Source organism: Eublepharis macularius, chromosome 10 (assembly GCF_028583425.1).
Source record: "Eublepharis macularius isolate TG4126 chromosome 10, MPM_Emac_v1.0, whole genome shotgun sequence".
NCBI lineage: Eukaryota > Metazoa > Chordata > Lepidosauria > Squamata > Eublepharidae > Eublepharis > Eublepharis macularius.
This window is the reverse complement of record NC_072799.1, coordinates 58,004,753-58,024,252: the sequence shown is the minus strand read 5'-3', so window position 1 is coordinate 58,024,252 and position 19,500 is coordinate 58,004,753. Positions and strand designations below refer to the sequence as shown.

The 19,500-nt window shown below is 41.2% G+C and overlaps 1 protein-coding gene across 2 annotated transcripts in view; it reads right to left on the bottom strand.

The window, feature by feature from the left end:
• The window catches only part of FHDC1 (FH2 domain containing 1), a 50,191-nt gene that overhangs the window by 4,522 nt on the left and 26,169 nt on the right, over nt 1-19,500 (bottom strand). For both annotated transcript variants that reach the window (XM_054990645.1, XM_054990646.1), the window contains 7 exons: nt 13,803-13,888; nt 13,616-13,716; nt 11,267-11,337; nt 11,049-11,156; nt 10,084-10,154; nt 8,826-8,943; nt 2,315-2,479 (listed from right to left, as the gene is read on the bottom strand). In XM_054990645.1, the coding sequence (XP_054846620.1) occupies nt 2,315-2,479; nt 8,826-8,943; nt 10,084-10,154; nt 11,049-11,156; nt 11,267-11,337; nt 13,616-13,716; nt 13,803-13,888 (720 nt within the window). The remainder of the gene's footprint in view (nt 1-2,314; nt 2,480-8,825; nt 8,944-10,083; nt 10,155-11,048; nt 11,157-11,266; nt 11,338-13,615; nt 13,717-13,802; nt 13,889-19,500) is intronic.

Sequence of the window (19,500 nt, the reverse complement as noted above, 5' to 3'; positions counted from 1 at the left end):
TCAACATTTTAAGTTACAAATTTCATAACTAATCTGTTAATGCATAACTCTATCATATATATATATATATATATAATAAATTAAAAAATAAAAAATGTTTCTGCTCAAAAAATGACTTCTTTTTACATTTATATTCAAGATGTTTCATTTAGGACTCATTCTCAGGTGCTGCTGCAATTTTAAATTCTATTGAGATGATTTAAAAATGCCATATTGGGCCCGCACCACAATGAGGCCTTCTTGTCCCCCCCTCTCCATGCCTTTGCAAGTGCTGAAAAGACTGCCCCCCACAGCCATTTCAGCACTTGCAAAAGTATGGGGAGGGGGGACATGAGTGTATCATTCCACTACACTGTGGATCTAATCAAGATTGGGCCTTCTCAGCACTTTTAAATTTGCTCATTAAACACTAAAATAGTGTCTTAAAGTTGTGGACACCAGTCATATCTAGTTTGGGCTTTAATCACCAAAATGGCTAAAATACCTCTCACATGATTTTCCTGTTACAGCTAGCTTGGACAAGACTGATGAAACGGCACATCACCACCAGGGCTATATTTAGTGGGTGAATTTGCGTGGGCTCACAATTTGATGTTCAAGAGCAGGATTCAACATCGAGAGAACCTCAGCTTTCTAGATCTTATAACAGTGAAGTTTGGCTTGAAACTATGGGAGCAACATCTGATTAATTTTCTGAAGCCAGAGAGTGACTAAATAGGATTGTCATTTGCTAGAGATCCAGAGGAGTTAGCCGAGTTAGTCTGTAGTAGCAAATAGTAAAGAGTCCAGTAGCACCATTAAGACTAACCAACACTACTGTAGCATGAGCTTTTGAGAACCACAGTTTTCTTCTCTCATCTGACGAAGAGAACTGTGGTTCTCGAAAGCTTATGTTACAGCAGAGTCGGTTAGTCTTAAAGGTACTCATTGGCTAGAGGGCAGGAGTGGAGAAACCATTGCCCAATCCATGGCTACTGCAAGTAAAGCCTCAAAAACAAGTACTTGCAAATTCATTTAATTTACACAATAAACAATTGTCATGTAGTAGTTCTATGTAACTTAAAATGGCAAGGAATAACTTGAGGGTTTGGGATTTACACTTTTGAGCAGGCTTAAATCAAATGAGTTTGTCCCCTGCCAGACTGAAGCTAAGACCAGATTATTGCTTATACTACACAACAATACATTTTACTTTCATCTCAACTACCCCTGGCAATAGGTTAATATTGACAGCCATGGGTTTGTTCACAATAATTGCTAATGTCAACTTTAGTTTGGCATTATATGACCAAGCCTTGGGCTCACGCACCCAAGACAGAGATTAGTAGGGCAAGAGCAAACCAAGGGCAGGCCAACAGTTGCCACTTCAGATGTAATGGCAAACTATGATTTTCACTAAGCAGGAACTAACTAATTGAACTGGAGCACCTGGAGAGAGAGTAGGGCAAGGGAAAGGAGAATGTACAAGCCCCAGGTCTTGGTCATATAACATCAAGCCATAGGTTGGTATTATGTATCACCTGACCTTGCCAAGGCCATCTAAGCAAGTCTATAGTTTAACAGGAATTAAAACAGAGTCCTTCAATCAGCAAATGTCCCAAAGCTTCCGCCATTTCTTTTCTCCTTTCCAAATCCCCTTCCCAAAATATGGAGTGTATGCCATGTTGATGTACCCTTTTTCTAGCAAGCAGTGTTTTTATTCTGAGGAATACATTTTCCCCTGCCAAAACCATACACTGAGTACACCTGTGTCAGATTACTATTCAACAGTTCAAGGCCACACATGCATGACCTCTTGGATTAAAAGGAGCCAAACACTCCTAGGCACACAGAGCTGTCTCCAGGCACTTTGCCTATTGTCATTATATAAGCACGGCAAAGATTACAGTGTTTGCATGCCACGGGCATAGCAGCGTCTCATGTAGCCACCTGCATTTTTATTTCTAGAGAATGGCTGGTGTTGTCTCTTCCCCTATCCTAAAATCTGGGCTACAGTAGAATCTCAACAGAGCAAAAGATGAACCTAGTAACACCCTTATCTTAGTTGACTACTATACAAATTAAGAAAAGATAATACAGAGAATCTGCTTACAAGAAAATGAAAAGGCTTAAAAGATACCTGACAGAGAAGTGATATGCCCTGTAATTTTTGGAATAGCAATGTGTTTTTTAAAAGTACTATAAAATCCCTACAGATTGGCTGTTCTGTTCCATTATAATAAGACAAAGCTTTCAACACTATGAGATGACTACACACTGAAAGAATCAATACATGTTCTGTGTTATGAAAAAAGTAGATTTTCCTTTTCCTTACCTTAACAGCTTTGTTGAACCTTAGGCAAAAATCCCTAAATATCTGAAAGCAGTCCTCCAGTTTCACCGTTTCTTTATCTTCACACAAAAAGTCCATAAGAGCATTTGCTTCTTTCAGCAGGTCCCGTTTCCACTGTTCAAGCTCTTTTAGTTCTTTTACAGCAAACTTTAAAATTAAACACACACACATTAAATCCAAACAGATATGGATGAAGAGTCAATGGCCCTATACTATGCAGGGATATGCAAACTTTACAGTGAAATCCTAAGCAGAGTTACTTCACTCTAAGACCACTGAAATCAATGGACAGATTGGAGTAACTCTGTTTAGGATTTCACCATTAAACACCCATGAAATCCAGGATTCATGCAGTTTTGGCTAGAAAAAGGTTATCTTGCTGAAAGCAGTTGCTCTTGGTGTATGTGCACAGCTAAGTTCAAGCAGAGACATTTTTTGAAAGGCTACATAAAACTGAAAGATTGATTTTTATTAGAGATGAGAGTAGGATGAATATATACCTCACACAAGCCACTATACTGCCACATTCAACACTCTGAAAAAAACCTCCCCCCTTTAAGCTGTCCCTTTATATTCAGTTTTAGATTATAAGCTACTGAGGACAGGGACCTATCTTCTTCTATGAAAAGTATTCTGCACATTAATAGCTCTATATAAATATTTTAAAAAGCTATTGTTCCCATGCAAAGGCAAAACTCAGTGTGCTTTGGTAATCTAAAACCACCATTATTCGATAATTTAAAACCACCATTCCTTCACTCCAAATGAAATATATTTTCATTAAATAAAGAGTTCCACATTTGCCAGGATGCTTCTACTTCTAGAATTTTCATTTTGTTTTATCCTGATACATTGCTTCTTCCGATGGTGATGTAGCTGACCTTCTATCATAACAAAAAGCAGCACAGCTGGGCTGCCCACAGGCAAGGTAAAGGGGCTTTTCAAACTCAGGAGAAGGCTATGGCATGGAGGAATATACGGCTTTGGTAATTAACCAAAAGCAAAAAAAAAAAAAAAGCCCCAATAGTGTCCCGATGAGGGCTAAGTATGCTCTGGGACAGAGTATCAAAAGCAGTTGAGTGTCAGTTAAAAGGGAGGGGAGAGAAATGACTTTGCTCCAGCTCCTGAGAACTCACTATCCTAGGAAGGACAATTGTTGGGTGGGGGTAAAATAGAACTTCCAAGTTGTTGCCAGCCCTCCCCTCCTGACAGACCCCGCCCCCCAATATGATGATCTTTTTAGGTGGGTAGCTGTGCTGGTCTGCAGTACAACAGTAGGATTTGAATTCAGTGGCACAGAAGCCCCTGACTCTTGAAATCTTATACCCAGAAAATCTTGCTGGTCTTTAAGGTACCACTGGACTCAAATCCTACTGTCCAACATGCTGAAATTCTCTTACTGAGTCATGCTGCATCAAACTATTTGAGAAAAGATAATAACGTAAACACCCTCCGCTAGCTGCTCCCCCCTGACTCACTGTGTCCACAGGGCAAGACAGTCAACCAGCTGCTACCTTTAGCATTAGAAGCCCAGTTTGTTCTTATGTTCCAACTCACAATAACTTATGAAGAGCCCTGCTGGATCAGACCAGGGGGTTCACCTAGTCCAGTAGTTACTCTGGAGGGTTAACAACGGGTAATGGAGGCCAAGGTCTTCTCCTCATGTAGCCTCCTGGGCCGGGAATTCAGAGGATTAGTGCCTTTGAATGTTTCCCTGGCTAATAGCTGCTGATAGACCTATATGCTCTGTGAGTCTAATCTCCTTTTAAAGCTGTCTATGCCTGTGGCCATCACCTACATGGAAGCGGGATCCTCAACCAGAGATACTGAGAAGGTAAGCCACCAGGCATTAGCAAACTTACTCCACTGTAAATTATTTCTGTCTAACATGTTTTTATTCCACCGTTCTGCCAAGGAGCTCAGGAAAATGTGCCTGGTTCTCCTGTCTTCATTTTATACTTCCCACAACCTTGAGAGTTGGGCAAGACTAAGGGCCAAGCTAGAAGTGACAAGTTACACTTGAATGGCGAGTGAACAGACTCACATGTATTCCTCCCTGTTCACTTGCGCTCCACACAATTCAAGTGTAATTCGTCACTTCTAGCTTGGCTCTAAGAGTGTGGCTGGGACAGAATGGGGTTGGAACACAGGTCTTCCAGTTTCTAGTTTTTTTCTCTCCTCTCACTGAAATCAAAGGTACCGAGACATGATTTTGTCCTGATATTTTGGATTTTAACAAATAAATTGAACAGACTGACAAAGAATAATTAAGATTTTGGATTATGAGCACTAGATTCTGGAAGAGAGTGAGCTAAGGGTAAGAAGTCTACATAAGTCACAATAATGTGAAGCAGCAGGTGGCCTTTCTGATACCTTTGGTATGGATTAGGGCAACTGCAACTAATATCGCAGGACTGAGACATGCACAAAAGCTCAGTGACAACCAGCATCAGAGCATGTCCTGGTGCACAAGGTACACCTTGGTACAATGTCATACAGTGCTTAGATTGTCAAACGAGGATCTGGGAAGCCCAGGTTCGAATCCTCACTCTGCCAATGACATTCACTCTCAACCTAATTTTGTTGTTGTGAGGATAAAATGAAAGAAGCTAAAAACTTTTCCTTTTAATTCTAATTCTAGTGTGGCACTGCTCAGAGCCGAATAGGCTGCATGAGCAGCATCATTAAAGTAAAGTATATGAAAGAAGGAAGTTCTAAGTTGCTTTTGGTCCCCATTGGGGAGGACAGCAGGGTATAAATATATCTAAATAAATGAAGATATTGCAGAGGTGCCAGTGTGACATATGGTGCCATCTGGTCAATGGCAAATGCAACACAGGAGTGAAGATAGGGCCCTGCACCACTTTTCAAAACCAGAGTGTCTTTAAGAGTCATCGTTCAAAATGCTAACTTAGAAGATGTTCAGCTTCTTCAGGACTTCTCCCTACAGCCATTTTCCTCAAGACAGAAATGAGCTGAACAGTTCCAACACCACAAGTCTTCAGACCAAAACGTGACTCAAAAGACCTTATCCCTACACCTGCCTTCTCAACATTAACATGAGAAGTTGCCGTTTGGTAAATATGCCTTCTTAGGAGCACTTCTTTTGAAACTCAAATCAATTGAGAGATTTGACAAACAGAGTTCAAGTAACAAATGTTTAATCAAGATAACATGCTTCAGCCTTGCGTTTTAAAGAGATGGTTTTCTTCATATCCTTCTTTGGTAACAAACTTTGTGCATGCTGGCATTGATACAACAAAGTGAGACACATTCAGCACTATCATGACTATTAACAAAATGAAAAGTCCCTGCCCAAAATATATTAAGCTTTGTTTTTTAGTAGCTTTTCTAACAAAGTTGGAGTTCAAAGGGAGAGCTCAATTAGGGTTACAAAGGAAGTGTGTATACACTATCTTCACAAAGATAGATAAATCTTAGATTTTTCAGTCATCCCAGTGGGAGGGGAATTGCATAATTCAACAAAGAAGCATGAAAATCAGCTAAAAGACATGGAAAACTGGCTCCACCTTTCCAACTGATAGCTTATTCATGAGGATGAAAGAAGCCTATTTTTAAATCAAGATACCTCACCCACGATTTTTAGGAAGGAAGTGTGACATACGATGTAATTGACAAGGGATGTGAACATGCAGTTGGAATTATTGCCAATCAAATATCATGTTACATTAAAAATGAGAGAGAGAAGATAGCAGGGAAACTAAGAACACTGTGACACTGAGAGATCTCTGTCTTTTGGTGCTACACCTCTGAAGATGCCAGCCACAGCTGCTGGCGAAACGTCAGGAACTACAATGCCAAGACCACAGCGATACAGCCCGGAAAATCCACAACAACCATTGTTCTGCGGCCGTGAAAGCCTTCGACAATATATCGAAACTAAGAAAGATGAAACGTGCTTCAATGCTATAAATCAGATAGCGCCAGACAAAATACAGCATTTCAGTACCTGATTACTACAACCAAAGCATGGGAGCCTTTACGTTAGACCACAATAATGCTTAATAAAATTGAGATCTTCATAGAGGATTCTCTGTGTGCCCTTTCCCCTTCACAGGCTAGACAGGCGAACATCCAGGGGCAGGATCTTTTCAGTAGTGGTGCTCAAGACCTGGAATTCCCTCCTAGTATGGTTACCAGGCACAGTCCTGGCATAGAGGGAGATTGGGGGGGGGGCTGGCATTGGAAGGGGGAGCATTGTGCAATACAGTGGCATCACTCCTAGTGATACTCTAGGAATTTCTCCACTCTCTATGGTAAAAAATATGGAGACTGAGAGAATTCCTAGAGAGTTGCTTAAAGCAGTGATATTACTTTAAGGTCACCACATCATGTAATATCCCCTCCTCTACCTTACCCCATGCTGTCCCACTGAGTGATGGCAGTGGACAGAGAGAGCAACAACCCTGGCTGAATCCACACTTACCAGCACAGCACTAAGCAGGCAGAGTGAGAGCGTCTTTCTGGCGCGTTTTATTACATCATTGCGCCATGATGCTGCTCTCGTGACGCGATGACATCATAAAACGCGCCAGAAAGACGCTCTCACGCCGCCTGCTTAGAGCTGTGCCGGTAAGTGTGGATTCAGCCCCTACCTCCAACAGATGTTTGCTGCTGGTTTTCAACCTTGTATTTTTATTGTGTTTTACAGTTTTTATTATTGTAAGCTACCTTGCAGATCTTTAGAGAGAAACCATTTTCAATCAAATAATTCCCTGTGAGAAACAAGTTATTTCACTGAAGCCAAAGTACAGCCCATCCTGCTTTCTTTTGGTTAGATGAGGATCATCAGCACATATTTTGCATGCAGAAGATCCCAAGTTCAGTCCCTGGTATTTCCAGTTAAAGGATCTCAGCCACTAGACACTGGGAAGGGCCTTGCTTAGCCTACAACCTGTCCAAATAGAAATACTGAATTAATGGATCAATTGCCCAGCTCTGTATAAGGTACCTTTCTGTGCAAACTATAACTTGTGCTAAGTATTACATCTGCACTAAGCAAGCGACGGTCAAGGCAGCTGCCCCGATTCTCCAGGCTCTTTGCTTACAAGTTGACAAGGAAGTCTCACTGGAGTCTCCTTGCATACATCCTGTCGGGATCCTCTTAGCCTGGCAAACTAATGCATTGATTCACTGGGAATCTGGGATCTCAACTAGCCTTAAGGCAACAAATCATGGTTAAGGAAGGATATGGCTACACCATCCACACTTACAGACAAGATGTGACTTCTACTTCCGATGTTTTAATTGAGGGAAAGAAAAAAGAACGCTAATTACTTGTATGTCATTATGTATCAGTTCTTACTTTGGCTTTAGCAGTTGCCACAAGTAAATGGTACACAATAAGCAAAGTGACGCTTGATGTTCTCAGGTACCCTCAGAAGAATAACAGATTATGAACTGGGGCTTCAAAGTACTAAAAGCACAAACCCCGAGTTCCTTATCATAGATAGCTTAACTCCGCAATGCCACCCCAAGAATATTTCAAATTAAATCAAAACATTTCTTTAATAAGCCAATCAAATCTTACTTGTGAAACACAAACCCATTTAAGAGTTAGAAGAGGCAACAGCTATTTGACACAGTGCCACCCATGCTATGCAAGGTGTGAACTCTAGTGTACTAATGTACAAAAAGAAACAGAAGTAGGATTCGATTTCCTGTCTTCTTACAATTTTGTCATCCATTTCACAAGAAACAAATCTGTAAGCGGGGGATGGGAAGCACTCAAGGATTTCTACCTTCTCTACGCAGCCAGAAGAACTACAGACCCATTCCTGTTCACAGATGAAAGCTGTGCTTTTCAGGAAGCTGAAGGATGCCCCCGGCATCAAGATAGAAGCTAAATTATGCAATTTACAATAGGAGGTCAGCTATCCCTTAAGCTACAGTGTACAGCGCCCAGTTTTAAATGGAAACTTCATTCCCTCAAAGTGCTTACAATGAGTATTAAAAAGCAAATCGAAACTACTAATTAAAAAAGAAAGCAAGAGAGATCCTGCACAGAGCAAGAGGAATGTTTTCTGGTAAGGAAAATGATGGTGCCTTGAAGCACCTTAGACTAATATATTTATTTTTGGGTAAGGTGTAAATGATTTTTAAAAAATTCTTCACCAGCAAAACTTAACTTAGGAACATATTACTTCAGACCTACAGTTTGGCACCACTTAGTTCAAAATGCAACATTTCCATGTTATTCATAGCAACAGAAACATACAAATAAATGTGCTATTTTTACCTAGAGATCTATGTCAACCACTTTCATAGACAAAAAAGGTATCTGCCTAAGCCTCGGGGTCAACAACACACTCGGCATCCCTCCCTGTGAAAAGTACCCTCTTAAAATGCTGGCAAACAGCAAGCAGAACTGCAGAAGGAGCATCCCTCAAGTGGCAATTTAAGCAACAGATGGCTGGGCAATAAAAAAAAGCAGAATGGGAATATTTTCAAGAAACAGGAATTGCTGACAAACCTGGAAAAAGCCTTCCATCTGGCGGAACAGCTCCGCATCTTTTCGAATGTTTTCTTTAAGAGATTTTGTTTTTGTGGAGAGTGAATTAAGCTCTGCTTCTAGGTTATCAAGAGGTATTCTGAAAGAGAAAAGTAAAAAGACAGTTTTGAGAAAGGAGCCATCTATCACTAAAGTGTTAGCCCTCTTCTTTTAAGAAAACAGCTTAGCAACATACACGAAGTGAAGAAATTAGACCCGTTCTGTGCCTTAAGAGATTTGATTAGGAAGCTACTGAAGCCAAAGTGTTGTTTCCTGATTAACCAGCACTAAAATTCAGGGGACTCACACACTAACAGAAGTTGCAGCTACGAGTGGAAAGCAGGGATATAACTCCAGTTCTGAGTACCCATCACCCCAGGTGCTTGCATAGTCACAGCATAGTCCCCGCTTTCCACACTGTTGTCTTCCTGAGAGCAGGGCTTTTTTTCAGGGAGAACGGAGTTCTGGAACCTCTTGAAAATGGTCACATGGCTGGTGGCCCCGCCCTCTGATCTCCAGACAGAGGGGAGTTGAGGGCAATCTCAACTCCCCTCTGTCTGGAGATCAGGGGGCGGGGCCACCAGCCATGTGACCATTTTCTCGGAGGGCAACCCACTGAGTTCCACCACCTCTTTCCCCAGAAAAAAAGCCCTGCCTGAGAGTATTGTCATTTCCATCTAAGAAGGTAGAAAGGGAACAACTTCTTTCACTAGCTAGACCAAGACCATTATCTGGTTGATAAGACCATCAAAATGACAATTTTCAAATCCCATTAGCAGGAACATGAAAGCTAACAACAGCTCAGTTTGCACAATTTTGGTTTTCTGTACACAGAGTTTTTAGGATTTTTCAACAAACATGGAAGATATTTAAATTATTCAACAAAAGCTGTTAAATCACCAAATATCTAACAATTCCCCATGGCACTGATATTTACTTTAATAAATTGATCAGTCAACAAAATGAAATATAAACCAATAACCAAGAAGTTAGCTGTTAAAAATAACCAAGAGAAGTTAAAAAAATATCCTGAAGAACAATGAATGAAACCTCTGAACCTCAAGGCATGCTGCAAGCATTGTTCTAGTATTCCACTGTTTCATTTGCAGTGAAAATGAAACCACGGAGTCTACAGTAAACACTTGTTAAGATCTCAGTTTTCAAGCCAAGACTTTGTGCATGTGTTTAAGTGCCTCTCAAAGAAAAGTTCCCAGTCAATGTTCTCAGTTTCTTTGCTTACCTGGCTGCCTCTTGAACATGCTGCAATTTTTCTGAAAAGGTTAGAAGAATTTTATCCTTCTTTTGGGCTTCCTGAAATAAACAAAACATTTCCGTAATTGTCCACTGCCATGCTTAGAGATACATCAACGAACGTCTTCTAGAGAAGGCAGTTAAGATGTTCCTGCTTTAAGTCTGCTGTCTGATTCAAACTCAAACAAATTAATTGTTTAGAAAACCTCTTACTTAAAAGTCTTAGAAAGATTCCATTTAACAAGCTAAAATGGCATTTTCTATTTCAAAGAGCTAGTGATCTCCCTGAATACTATCATAATGTACTGAGGAGCATTAGGTAACGGCAAAGTACTATTACCCATTGTGCAAGCTAATACAGTATTTCCTGTCTAATCTCCACTAATATTAACTCTTCTTCACTCCCCTAGGAAGTCTTCAGGTAAAACCAATTTGCACAGAGATAAAACATGAAATCACAGAAAAGACTTCTGATTCACACATCTTCAGGAACAGCAAACCTCTGCAAAGATTAAATGTAATAATAACCATCAAGTTTCAATTAGGTACAAATATATTATACTTCCCTACATATATACATGTAGCTAGTTTCCAAAGGATCAAGACATCTCCCCTATGGTTTCTTTCAAACTATCACCAAGCAAATTAATCAGCTCTAGCAGTTTCTGTGCCAGCATTAACCAGAAACCAGTGACTAGACAGTCTAGAAAGTTGTGGGTTCTAAGACTCTGAATTGTATGCTTGTTCAGGGCTGCAGGTTTAAATTACAGTAATATGACCACAATTACATCAATTACAACTGCAAAGAGGCAAATGAAAAAATGAAAAATAAAAGAATTTTATTCTTCAAACCTGTGGCACATAACTCTCCCCCAAGATCCTGTCACCCGCCTATGTTGGCTACCTAAGTTTTTGTACCCTGACATTTTGTAAAATAGTTTGTTAGTCACATACCAAAGCAACAAAATGAAGCAGGTTCATCCCAGGCCTGTTTGCTTTTGTATCTGCCAACTTGAGTAATGAGGACAGTTTAAATCCAACTGCATTGCCAGCAAAGCCTCCCTAAAGAGTTTGGGGGGAGTGGCAGAAAGGGACAGAAAGAGATACAACGAAGTCATTCCACAAGATCACTCGAAATCCACCCCACCCCAAAACAAGATTTGTTTACTTACCGCATTCATGATGTTCCCAGCCTGAAGGACCAAATGCAATATGGAATGTAATTCTTCACAGCACATTAGCTCTGCAAGAGATATGGAAGTCCAAATCCATTTGGCTGTTTAGGGAAAATTTGTTTTATACTAACTTTTAAAAATTCTACCCAAGAAAGATTTTATTCTTCTGGAAAAGTTACAGCTAACTGAACGTTTACTGAGGAAATAAAATTAAGATTTATGTCCAAGCCAATCAATCAAAGCACCACAGATGACATGGCAACCTTCAAGCATAAAGCTGGCTCCAAGACAACCATAAATGGCACACTACATATCCAGATGTTACAAAGATTCTAAAAGCTAGGTTGTTCTACTGATATACTAGCAAGAAACCTGCCTGCTGAGGTGCCTGGCAAAGTCCTCAGCAGCTCAACCCTAAAGGGGTAAAGAAGCTCTTGTGCTTTCATTCAGTGCAAATGTTGCTGAGCTGTTCAATTCAGAATTATATACAGTTTGACCATGTAAGTACTTACTATGGCATAGATATATAGAGGGAGAGAGACTTGGGCTGCTTCCACACAGGTAGGCTAATGCACTTCCAATGCTCTTAGTGATCATTTGGAACTGGGTTTTCGTCTGTGAAACAAAAAATCCACTTCCAAAGGATTGCTAAAGTGCATTGAAAGAGCATTATCCAACGTGTGTGGAAACGGCCTTGGTGCAGGTAGAATACTAAAAGAACAAGCCTTGGGAGATTATCACAAGCATCATTTGCATGATCCTCCTCCCTTCTCTTCCTTCTTTCACAATTAAAGTTTACTTTTGCTTTTTCAGCAAGCCATTGTTTGCTGATAAGACTGAACTGGAAAACTCCAGTTAGCTCCTGCCCTGCAAACCAGAAGTGCAAACAGTGGTTTGTCGGCTTACTCCAAGGATAGTTTGCTGGTTCGTTTGTAATGGCAGACAGCTGTTGCAGCAAGCCACAATTTGCTATTACAAATTAATCAGAAAGCTATGATTTGTCTTTTACTTTCATAGTATTTGGAGGGGGGCAACATAATTGAAGGAGATATTGTACAAGTGAACCTGGAGTTCCTTCAAGTCTTGAAGGCACAGCTTAGTCTTACATCTGAACCACAGAGAATGTAGCCAAAGAGCATTTGTAGACATTCTCCCGTACTGAAGCAGTCTTTTCACAATTCTGCCATTAAGACATCTTGAAGATCATTCTGTGATCAATTTTCAAAGCATTTGCAAAACAAACTGAAATACTATCTGAGTAATCAACACAAATATATTCCACTAGTGCTGCAGAAAATCAGATTCTTACACACTTCAAGGTTTTCACAGCAGAAGGAAAAATAGCTTGAATCAGTTCATTTTAAGGTAACATGTTTTATTTTTACATGTACTCTTAACACCTCAAGAAAGATATGTTATTTTAAAGAAGAAAAGGGAGACAAATGCAAGACTTAAGAGTTTGCTGTCGGAAGCCATGAAAGCCCACTTCAATTAAAAAGCCAAAAGATGAAAAGGAATTTGCAAGGAACTCTTTTGAGTGAAAAATAGTACAATGCTACATTCTACAGTCTCTTAGGCCAGTGGCATTCATAAGGAATTGCCAAAGGCTAATCCGGATGTATGAAGTGTTTAAAAGGGTTGTAAATGCATGAATCTACACTGGTAAACATCTTCAATAATTTATTTTTAATAACCTTAAAGGCAACTCTTTTCTGTGTACAGGAAGTCCCTTCTGCTTCTCCCTTCCTCCCCATTCATCATTCAAAGCCTCTGCTTCCAAATCTAGCACTTACAGAATGTTTCTTTACTTTTTGTCATATACAGCTTCTCTTCTCTTAAAGATTAGGGACCATCCAGCTCAGCATGAAGCTGATTCAAAACAGTATGAGTATTGCTACCTACACTAAGAAGAAGCAAAGGAAAGACAAGATATGTAGGAGGCAAAAGGATATGTGGGAAGCAATAGGGAGACAGAAAAGAGAATCACAAAAATCACAGTGAATGTGCAGGCTTGCATAATGAGTACCAGTACTCCAGAAACAAAGATTTCATGCTACGCCAACTCAAGGAAAAAAGGAAGTACAATTTGGCTATTGCACAACAGAAAAATGGTTGAAGGAAAGATATGATTCCAACACACTGGCCTTGGAAGCAGAGCAAGGAGTGCGAGACACACTCCAGACTGGTAACATACGCACCCTTATGGAATGTGTCAGAGCTAGCTTGCTTCCTTTAAATAGCTAATAGGTACCTGAAATTCCTGCTCTCATTACTGTAGTTAGGTTGATTAACCTGCTAAGGGAAAAAAACAGGAGCCAAATGCACGCTCCAGCATGCTTTAATTACCCTTGGTAGCCCTTCTTATGATCGTCATGTCTTTCTGGAGAGACGTACAAGATGGGGAGAATTCTTTTTTCAACATCATGGCTTCAATTCGCAGCGAGTAACTGAAAAGATTAACAAAACTAGTATTAGAATTAGAGCAAACATGACAACATTTATTGTAAATAGAATGGAACTGGAGTTTCCTTACTTTGGCACCTGGATTAACGAGTACATAAAAGAATCTGCTTGACACAATTTGGATAAGTCTCCACCGAAGTCTTTTAATTTTTTTATCTAAAGGGAAGCAAAAAAACAAAAAGATACTCACATACCAAGGATAAGTCAGTCAATGATCAAGCTGATGGTAAAATGTAAGATCCTGCGATAATTAACTTCAAAAGTTACATTTAGAGTTACTGGTGCTAGAACCACATCCCAACACAATATATATTTTGTATTACTAAAAAATATCAGGGAGAGAAGGTAGGATGAGTTGTTGGTCTATTGTTTTTAGCAGAAGTCCCTGCGTAACCTAACATCTATTCTGTTATCAAGATATTAGATTTAACAAGCATTTATTAAATATTTATAGAAATAAGATACTTAGGGTTCCTCTCTATGCTGAAAATATTAAACAATGCAGAGGAGCAAAACTTTGGCAGAGCACTAAATGACTTCCCATTTCACTGTCTTATGCCTAGATGTATATGAACATTGTTTTGGGGAAGCAAAGGTGTCAGTGAGATCGTATTGCTAAAAAAAAGTGCTCAGGTCTTCCCATAAGAACAAAATAATTTCAAGTGATTGTTTTTCACTGAAGTTTTGTGGTGGCAATCAGACACAAGGAGAATCACAAAAGTCGGTCTTCAAGTAGTCAAAAAGCAAAAAAAGGGGGAGAACGGTCACTGACAAGAACAACGAGGCCAGAGCAAAAAAGACCGTTACAGAACAACCAATTCTTGTACTCAATGTCGTTTTAATGTTTTCCTAGGCAACGTCACAAATCACACATAGTTGGCAACATCCGTTCAGAGAGTGACCACCCGGGGGGGGGGGTCGCTCCCGACGGGAGAATGGCAATGGGTATGCCCGGCTGAATATCCCGTTTCGCTATACACACGCTTCTTCAAAAGCCTCCGTACAATTGCCAATAAATATGTTGATTACAAAGCAGGAGTCGTCCACCATAAATTTCCTCTACTTAATATCGGGCTCAAAGCCTCTACTCTCTCTCGATCCCCTGTAAGGTCTTCAAGTAGTGACAAATCTGGCATAATGCACACATACTTTGCAATTAATAGCACTATCAGTGCTACAGGTTAGTATGAGAGAACATGCCAACATGCAAGTGTTACAAACTGCATATGAAAAAAAGCTTTCTTATTTCTATATTTACATTTCCCCTTGAAGGGTTCAATCTCACCACATTCTTGGTTTCTCTTCAGAGATGTGTTCCAAAAACAATCAAGGGAATATGTAATCCTTTTTCAATGACACTTTTTAAAACACTATATAGTTTATATTTAAACTACTTTTTAAAAAGAACAAAATTGGAGAACTTTGTGACATTTCCTAGAAGAGAACTGCTGTTCAAGGTGGGCTCTACATCCAAGGAGCTCAAAATGAGCTTCTGATTACACTATTAATTGAAACTTTATGAATTGAAACTACTAAATATACTTCCCTCCCAAATCCCCGAATGAGTTCTAACATCAAATTTAACAATTGCTTCATCACAAAGATGATAAATGAGGTTTACATGAACTGACAAATGCACACACATGGGTTAACCTGTATCCTCTTAATCCTTCACAGACTAACCATGGTACACTTCCAGTACTGTTGCACACGTGGTACTGTAAATGACACCAACACTGAAGGCATATGCATTTATCTTTGTAAAATGTGAATTACAATTTTAACAAGATATGTATTATTGTGACAGGAATATTTTACAAGGTGTGATAAGCATGCATGAAATTAAAAAGCATTACCAAATATATCCTCCTCCATCCCCCCACCCACATGCCTATTTACTGTCTCACCTTAATCTTTCCCATGCCTAGTGCTGATTTCTGAACTAAGGCCTACCTATAAGTTAAACTCTTAACTGTACAAATTCTTAACACTAATCCGACACGTGTGGGCTTACATCATGATGAAGCCAAACTATTTACTCCAGGTTGACTTGTCAATATTCATTACTCCAGGTCCTAATTTTTCAAAAAGTCTTGAACAAATTCCTCTTCAGAATTATACCCTGTCTGTTTCTTAAGGTTGAATTCCACAGGAATCTACGCTAATGAGAGATACAGAAAGGGCAATTTTGCCCCCCTTCTCACTGCAACCTACCATCCTACAGAATTATTAGTACAAAATTTCTTTGTTTGTTTATTCGATTTACAGCCTTCCTTCCCCGTGAACGGGCTCAGGGTAGGTTACAATAAAATGCTCAATAAATATTAAAACATATAAATACAGTTAAAAACCAAAAAAACAACCATAAATACATGCAGAACAGCATTTCGAATGGCGGCCCCCCTCCAATTCCCCAATCATTATGTAAACAAGCAGAACAGAAGGGGTGGGGTGGGGCCACAGTTTATAATAATTTCGTGACTGAACTTATAGGGGGCATATGATTTTGTTGCCCCCTTGGTGGAAGACCAGTAGGGAGGCTCCCAAGATGATCAAAGACTAGGGCTGCCAGACCCCCGGTGGGGGCGGGGGATTCCCCGCCCCCACCCTTTCACCCCCGCCCCACCTACCTGGCCAGCGGGGGGGCACACACCTTCAATGCGCACCCCCCTGCGGTGCTGCCCGCCCCCGCGCACAGCAGCAGCCAGGATCAGACCTGTTTTGGCCTGGATCGGGGCCTCTGTGGAGCGCGGGAGCATTCCTGCGCTCCGCAAGGGCCCACAGCGGACCCAATCCACGCCAAAACGGGCCCGATCCACACCAAAACAGGCGCGAATTGGGCCCGTTTTGGCACGGATCGAGCCCATTGTGGGCCCCTGCGGATCGCAGGAACGCTCCCATGCTCCACAGGGGTCTTAAACGGGCCCGATCCGCGCCAAAACGGACCTGATCCATGCCAAAATGGGCACGGATTGGGCCTGTTTTGGCATGGATTGGGCCCGTTGTGGGCCCCTGCAGAGCACAGGAACGCTCCTGCGCTCCGCAGGGGCCCACAACGGGCCTGATCCGCGCCCAAACGGGCTGCATGGTGACGTCACTAAGTGACGTCATCCTGCTTGCAGGAGCGCGCGCGTGCTCTGCGTGCGCGCACCACCCCCCTCAGGTAAGAGCCAGGCCCCAATCTCCCGCTGGGAGATCGAGGGGGCTGGCAACCCTATCAAAGACTGGCCTCAACTATACGCCTGGCAGAACATCTCTGTCTTACAGGCCTTCTGAAAGGAAATAAGATCTTGGTGGGCTCGGGTGTCCTCTGACAGAGTTCCACCAGGTTGGGGCCAGGACTGAAAATACCCTGGCCCTGGTCAAGGCCAGCTGGACTTCCCTGGGGCTAGGGACCACCAGTAGGTTCTTATATGTCAATCTTAATGCTCTCTGGGGTACATGAGGGGAGAGATGGTCCCACAACCCTGAAATAATGGGGAAATGGGTCACGCAACCCTGAAAATAAGCTTTCCTAGGTAGGAAAGGACTGCTGCGGGAAGGAGAAATGCAGGAAAGAGCCACAACCATCAATACCTTCCTGTGATGGATCATGGACTCCAGCCTCTAGTATTTTAAAACCTGGAATATTCTGTTTTTGCCCAATTTGTGTTCTCTTGAGGTGTGCTTAATACCATAAAACCACTCCAATGACTGGCTCTCAAACAGATGTTATTAAAATGAGTAGAGCCCTGTGATCACAATAGCATTTTCAATGTCTGTGTCTCCTGCACCATCATGGCTACTTTAACTGGGACTTCTGATGATGGCATGGGACATACCACAGCATAGGAAATACCCACTTTTTCAAGTGTGGGATCCAGCCATGGAAACAGTTTTTAGAGTAACAGCTGTGTTACAAACGTAATAAACTAACTGGGTTCCAAAAATGTAAGTGATGGGAATGTTTCCAGGGTACAGGCTGTTGATGAATTCCCAACAGGCTTCTTATCCTTTATGCTGTGTATTATGATAGTAGTAACAGATTCTCCAGTCACACTTACTAATAGCATTGTGAGAGTAATTGCTCTTTATGTTACTTAACACATGGGTGGGGTCCATCACATGGAACATTCGCAACCTTGAGCAGGGAAAACCTACCTTGTTAAACTCTTCTATGCATATACATCTGAATTATGCAGGATCATGTCACAAGGAAGTTAACTGCCATACTGATGCTGTTATGTATGTACTGTATGGGGTCTAAGATACTGCAGGCATTACAACTAGATTCTTTCCTTTTCCCCATTGTAAAGGTCAGGCCATACTTCATGTTTTCACAGCATTCTGCAGATACTGAAAGTTCCCATATTTGTTCATTGTTTCTCCAGTTAAGATGTGTGGCACATCAATAAGGACAAGCCATGTGTAAATCCAATGAGCAATAATATCTATAAAGCAATAAAGGTTTTGCAAGAAATACTGATCATAGTCCCACTAGATGGTAAAACCAAAAGTCAAGAAGACTACCCAAGACTACCCACAGAAAAGAGGTGCAAGATGTGTGCGCATCTGTGTACTAGAAGGGGTTGTTATAGCAGCAGGGGGCAGCGAAGTAGCAGCACCTAGTATATATTCTATACATATGAAAGGAGGAAGGAAGAGAACTGATTTCAGACTTCTGGCAGTTATGTATATACAACAATAGAAATCCTGCTTCTGCATATAAACTTTGATCCCATGGAGGATTTGGGAGGTGGGCAGAGTTGCTGATTTCTCTCTCTTTCCACATACCTCCAACTCCCCCTCTTTATGTGTTGGGGAGGGTACTGACCTCCAGGAACAGTATTTGGGGGTGAGATGGGGAGAAAGTCAACACTCAGACAAATCCTCCATGGAATCCTATCCATTTGTTTCCAAAGATGACAAAAGACACTAGACTCAATCACCCCAAGGTCTGCTGCCCTGAACAGGAGGGTCCAGGTAACCCAATATCATCAGATTTCAGAAGCTAAGCAGGATCAGCCCTGGTCATTATTTGGATGGGAGACCACCAAAAAAGGTCAAGATTGCTATACTGAGGCAGGCAGTGGCACAACATCTCTGAACGTCTCTTGCTTTGAAAACTCTACAGAACAGTTGCCGCAAGTTGGCTGACTTGGCACAAAAAATGGTCTGTTGCTGCTGTAGAGCTAAAGTCCTCCAGCCCATGGGCCTTTGACTAATGAGCAACTGGTCCTTGCTAACTGATCAAGCACAACACAGCTGCTTGAGGCATCTGATTTTCTTGCTTCCTAACAAGATTCCAAGATTCAATTGCTGCTAGAGCAAGGACAGATACTTCAACAAACATCACTCAGTTCAATTGCGGGAAACATTTCAAAGGCCATCCCTTATTTAATTCTCAATCAAGAAAAGGCTGATTTCTCTAATCTGTATGGTAAACTAAGTTGCATAAACAGCAGTCCACAAATTTAGTTGCCTCAGTAACCACCCTTGTCTCTCTAGCAGTTGTCTCCCCCTCATCTCCAATTTCACACTGTGCTTCAGGAACCTCCAAAGTACAATGTGAAGTGAATGATGATGACACCTCATTTCTGCATTCTTTCCCCCTCCTAATGACATCTCTGCATTCCTTCCCCCTCCTGCCTATGAAGCTATCTTGCATCAGGTGGCTCAGCCCTCTTCAGCTGTCACTATAAGGCTTCCACTGATGCATTGCTTCATAATGCATTGCTTTTACTTGACAATAGCTACTTAGTTTCATATGCCATCTTTTGCAGAAGACT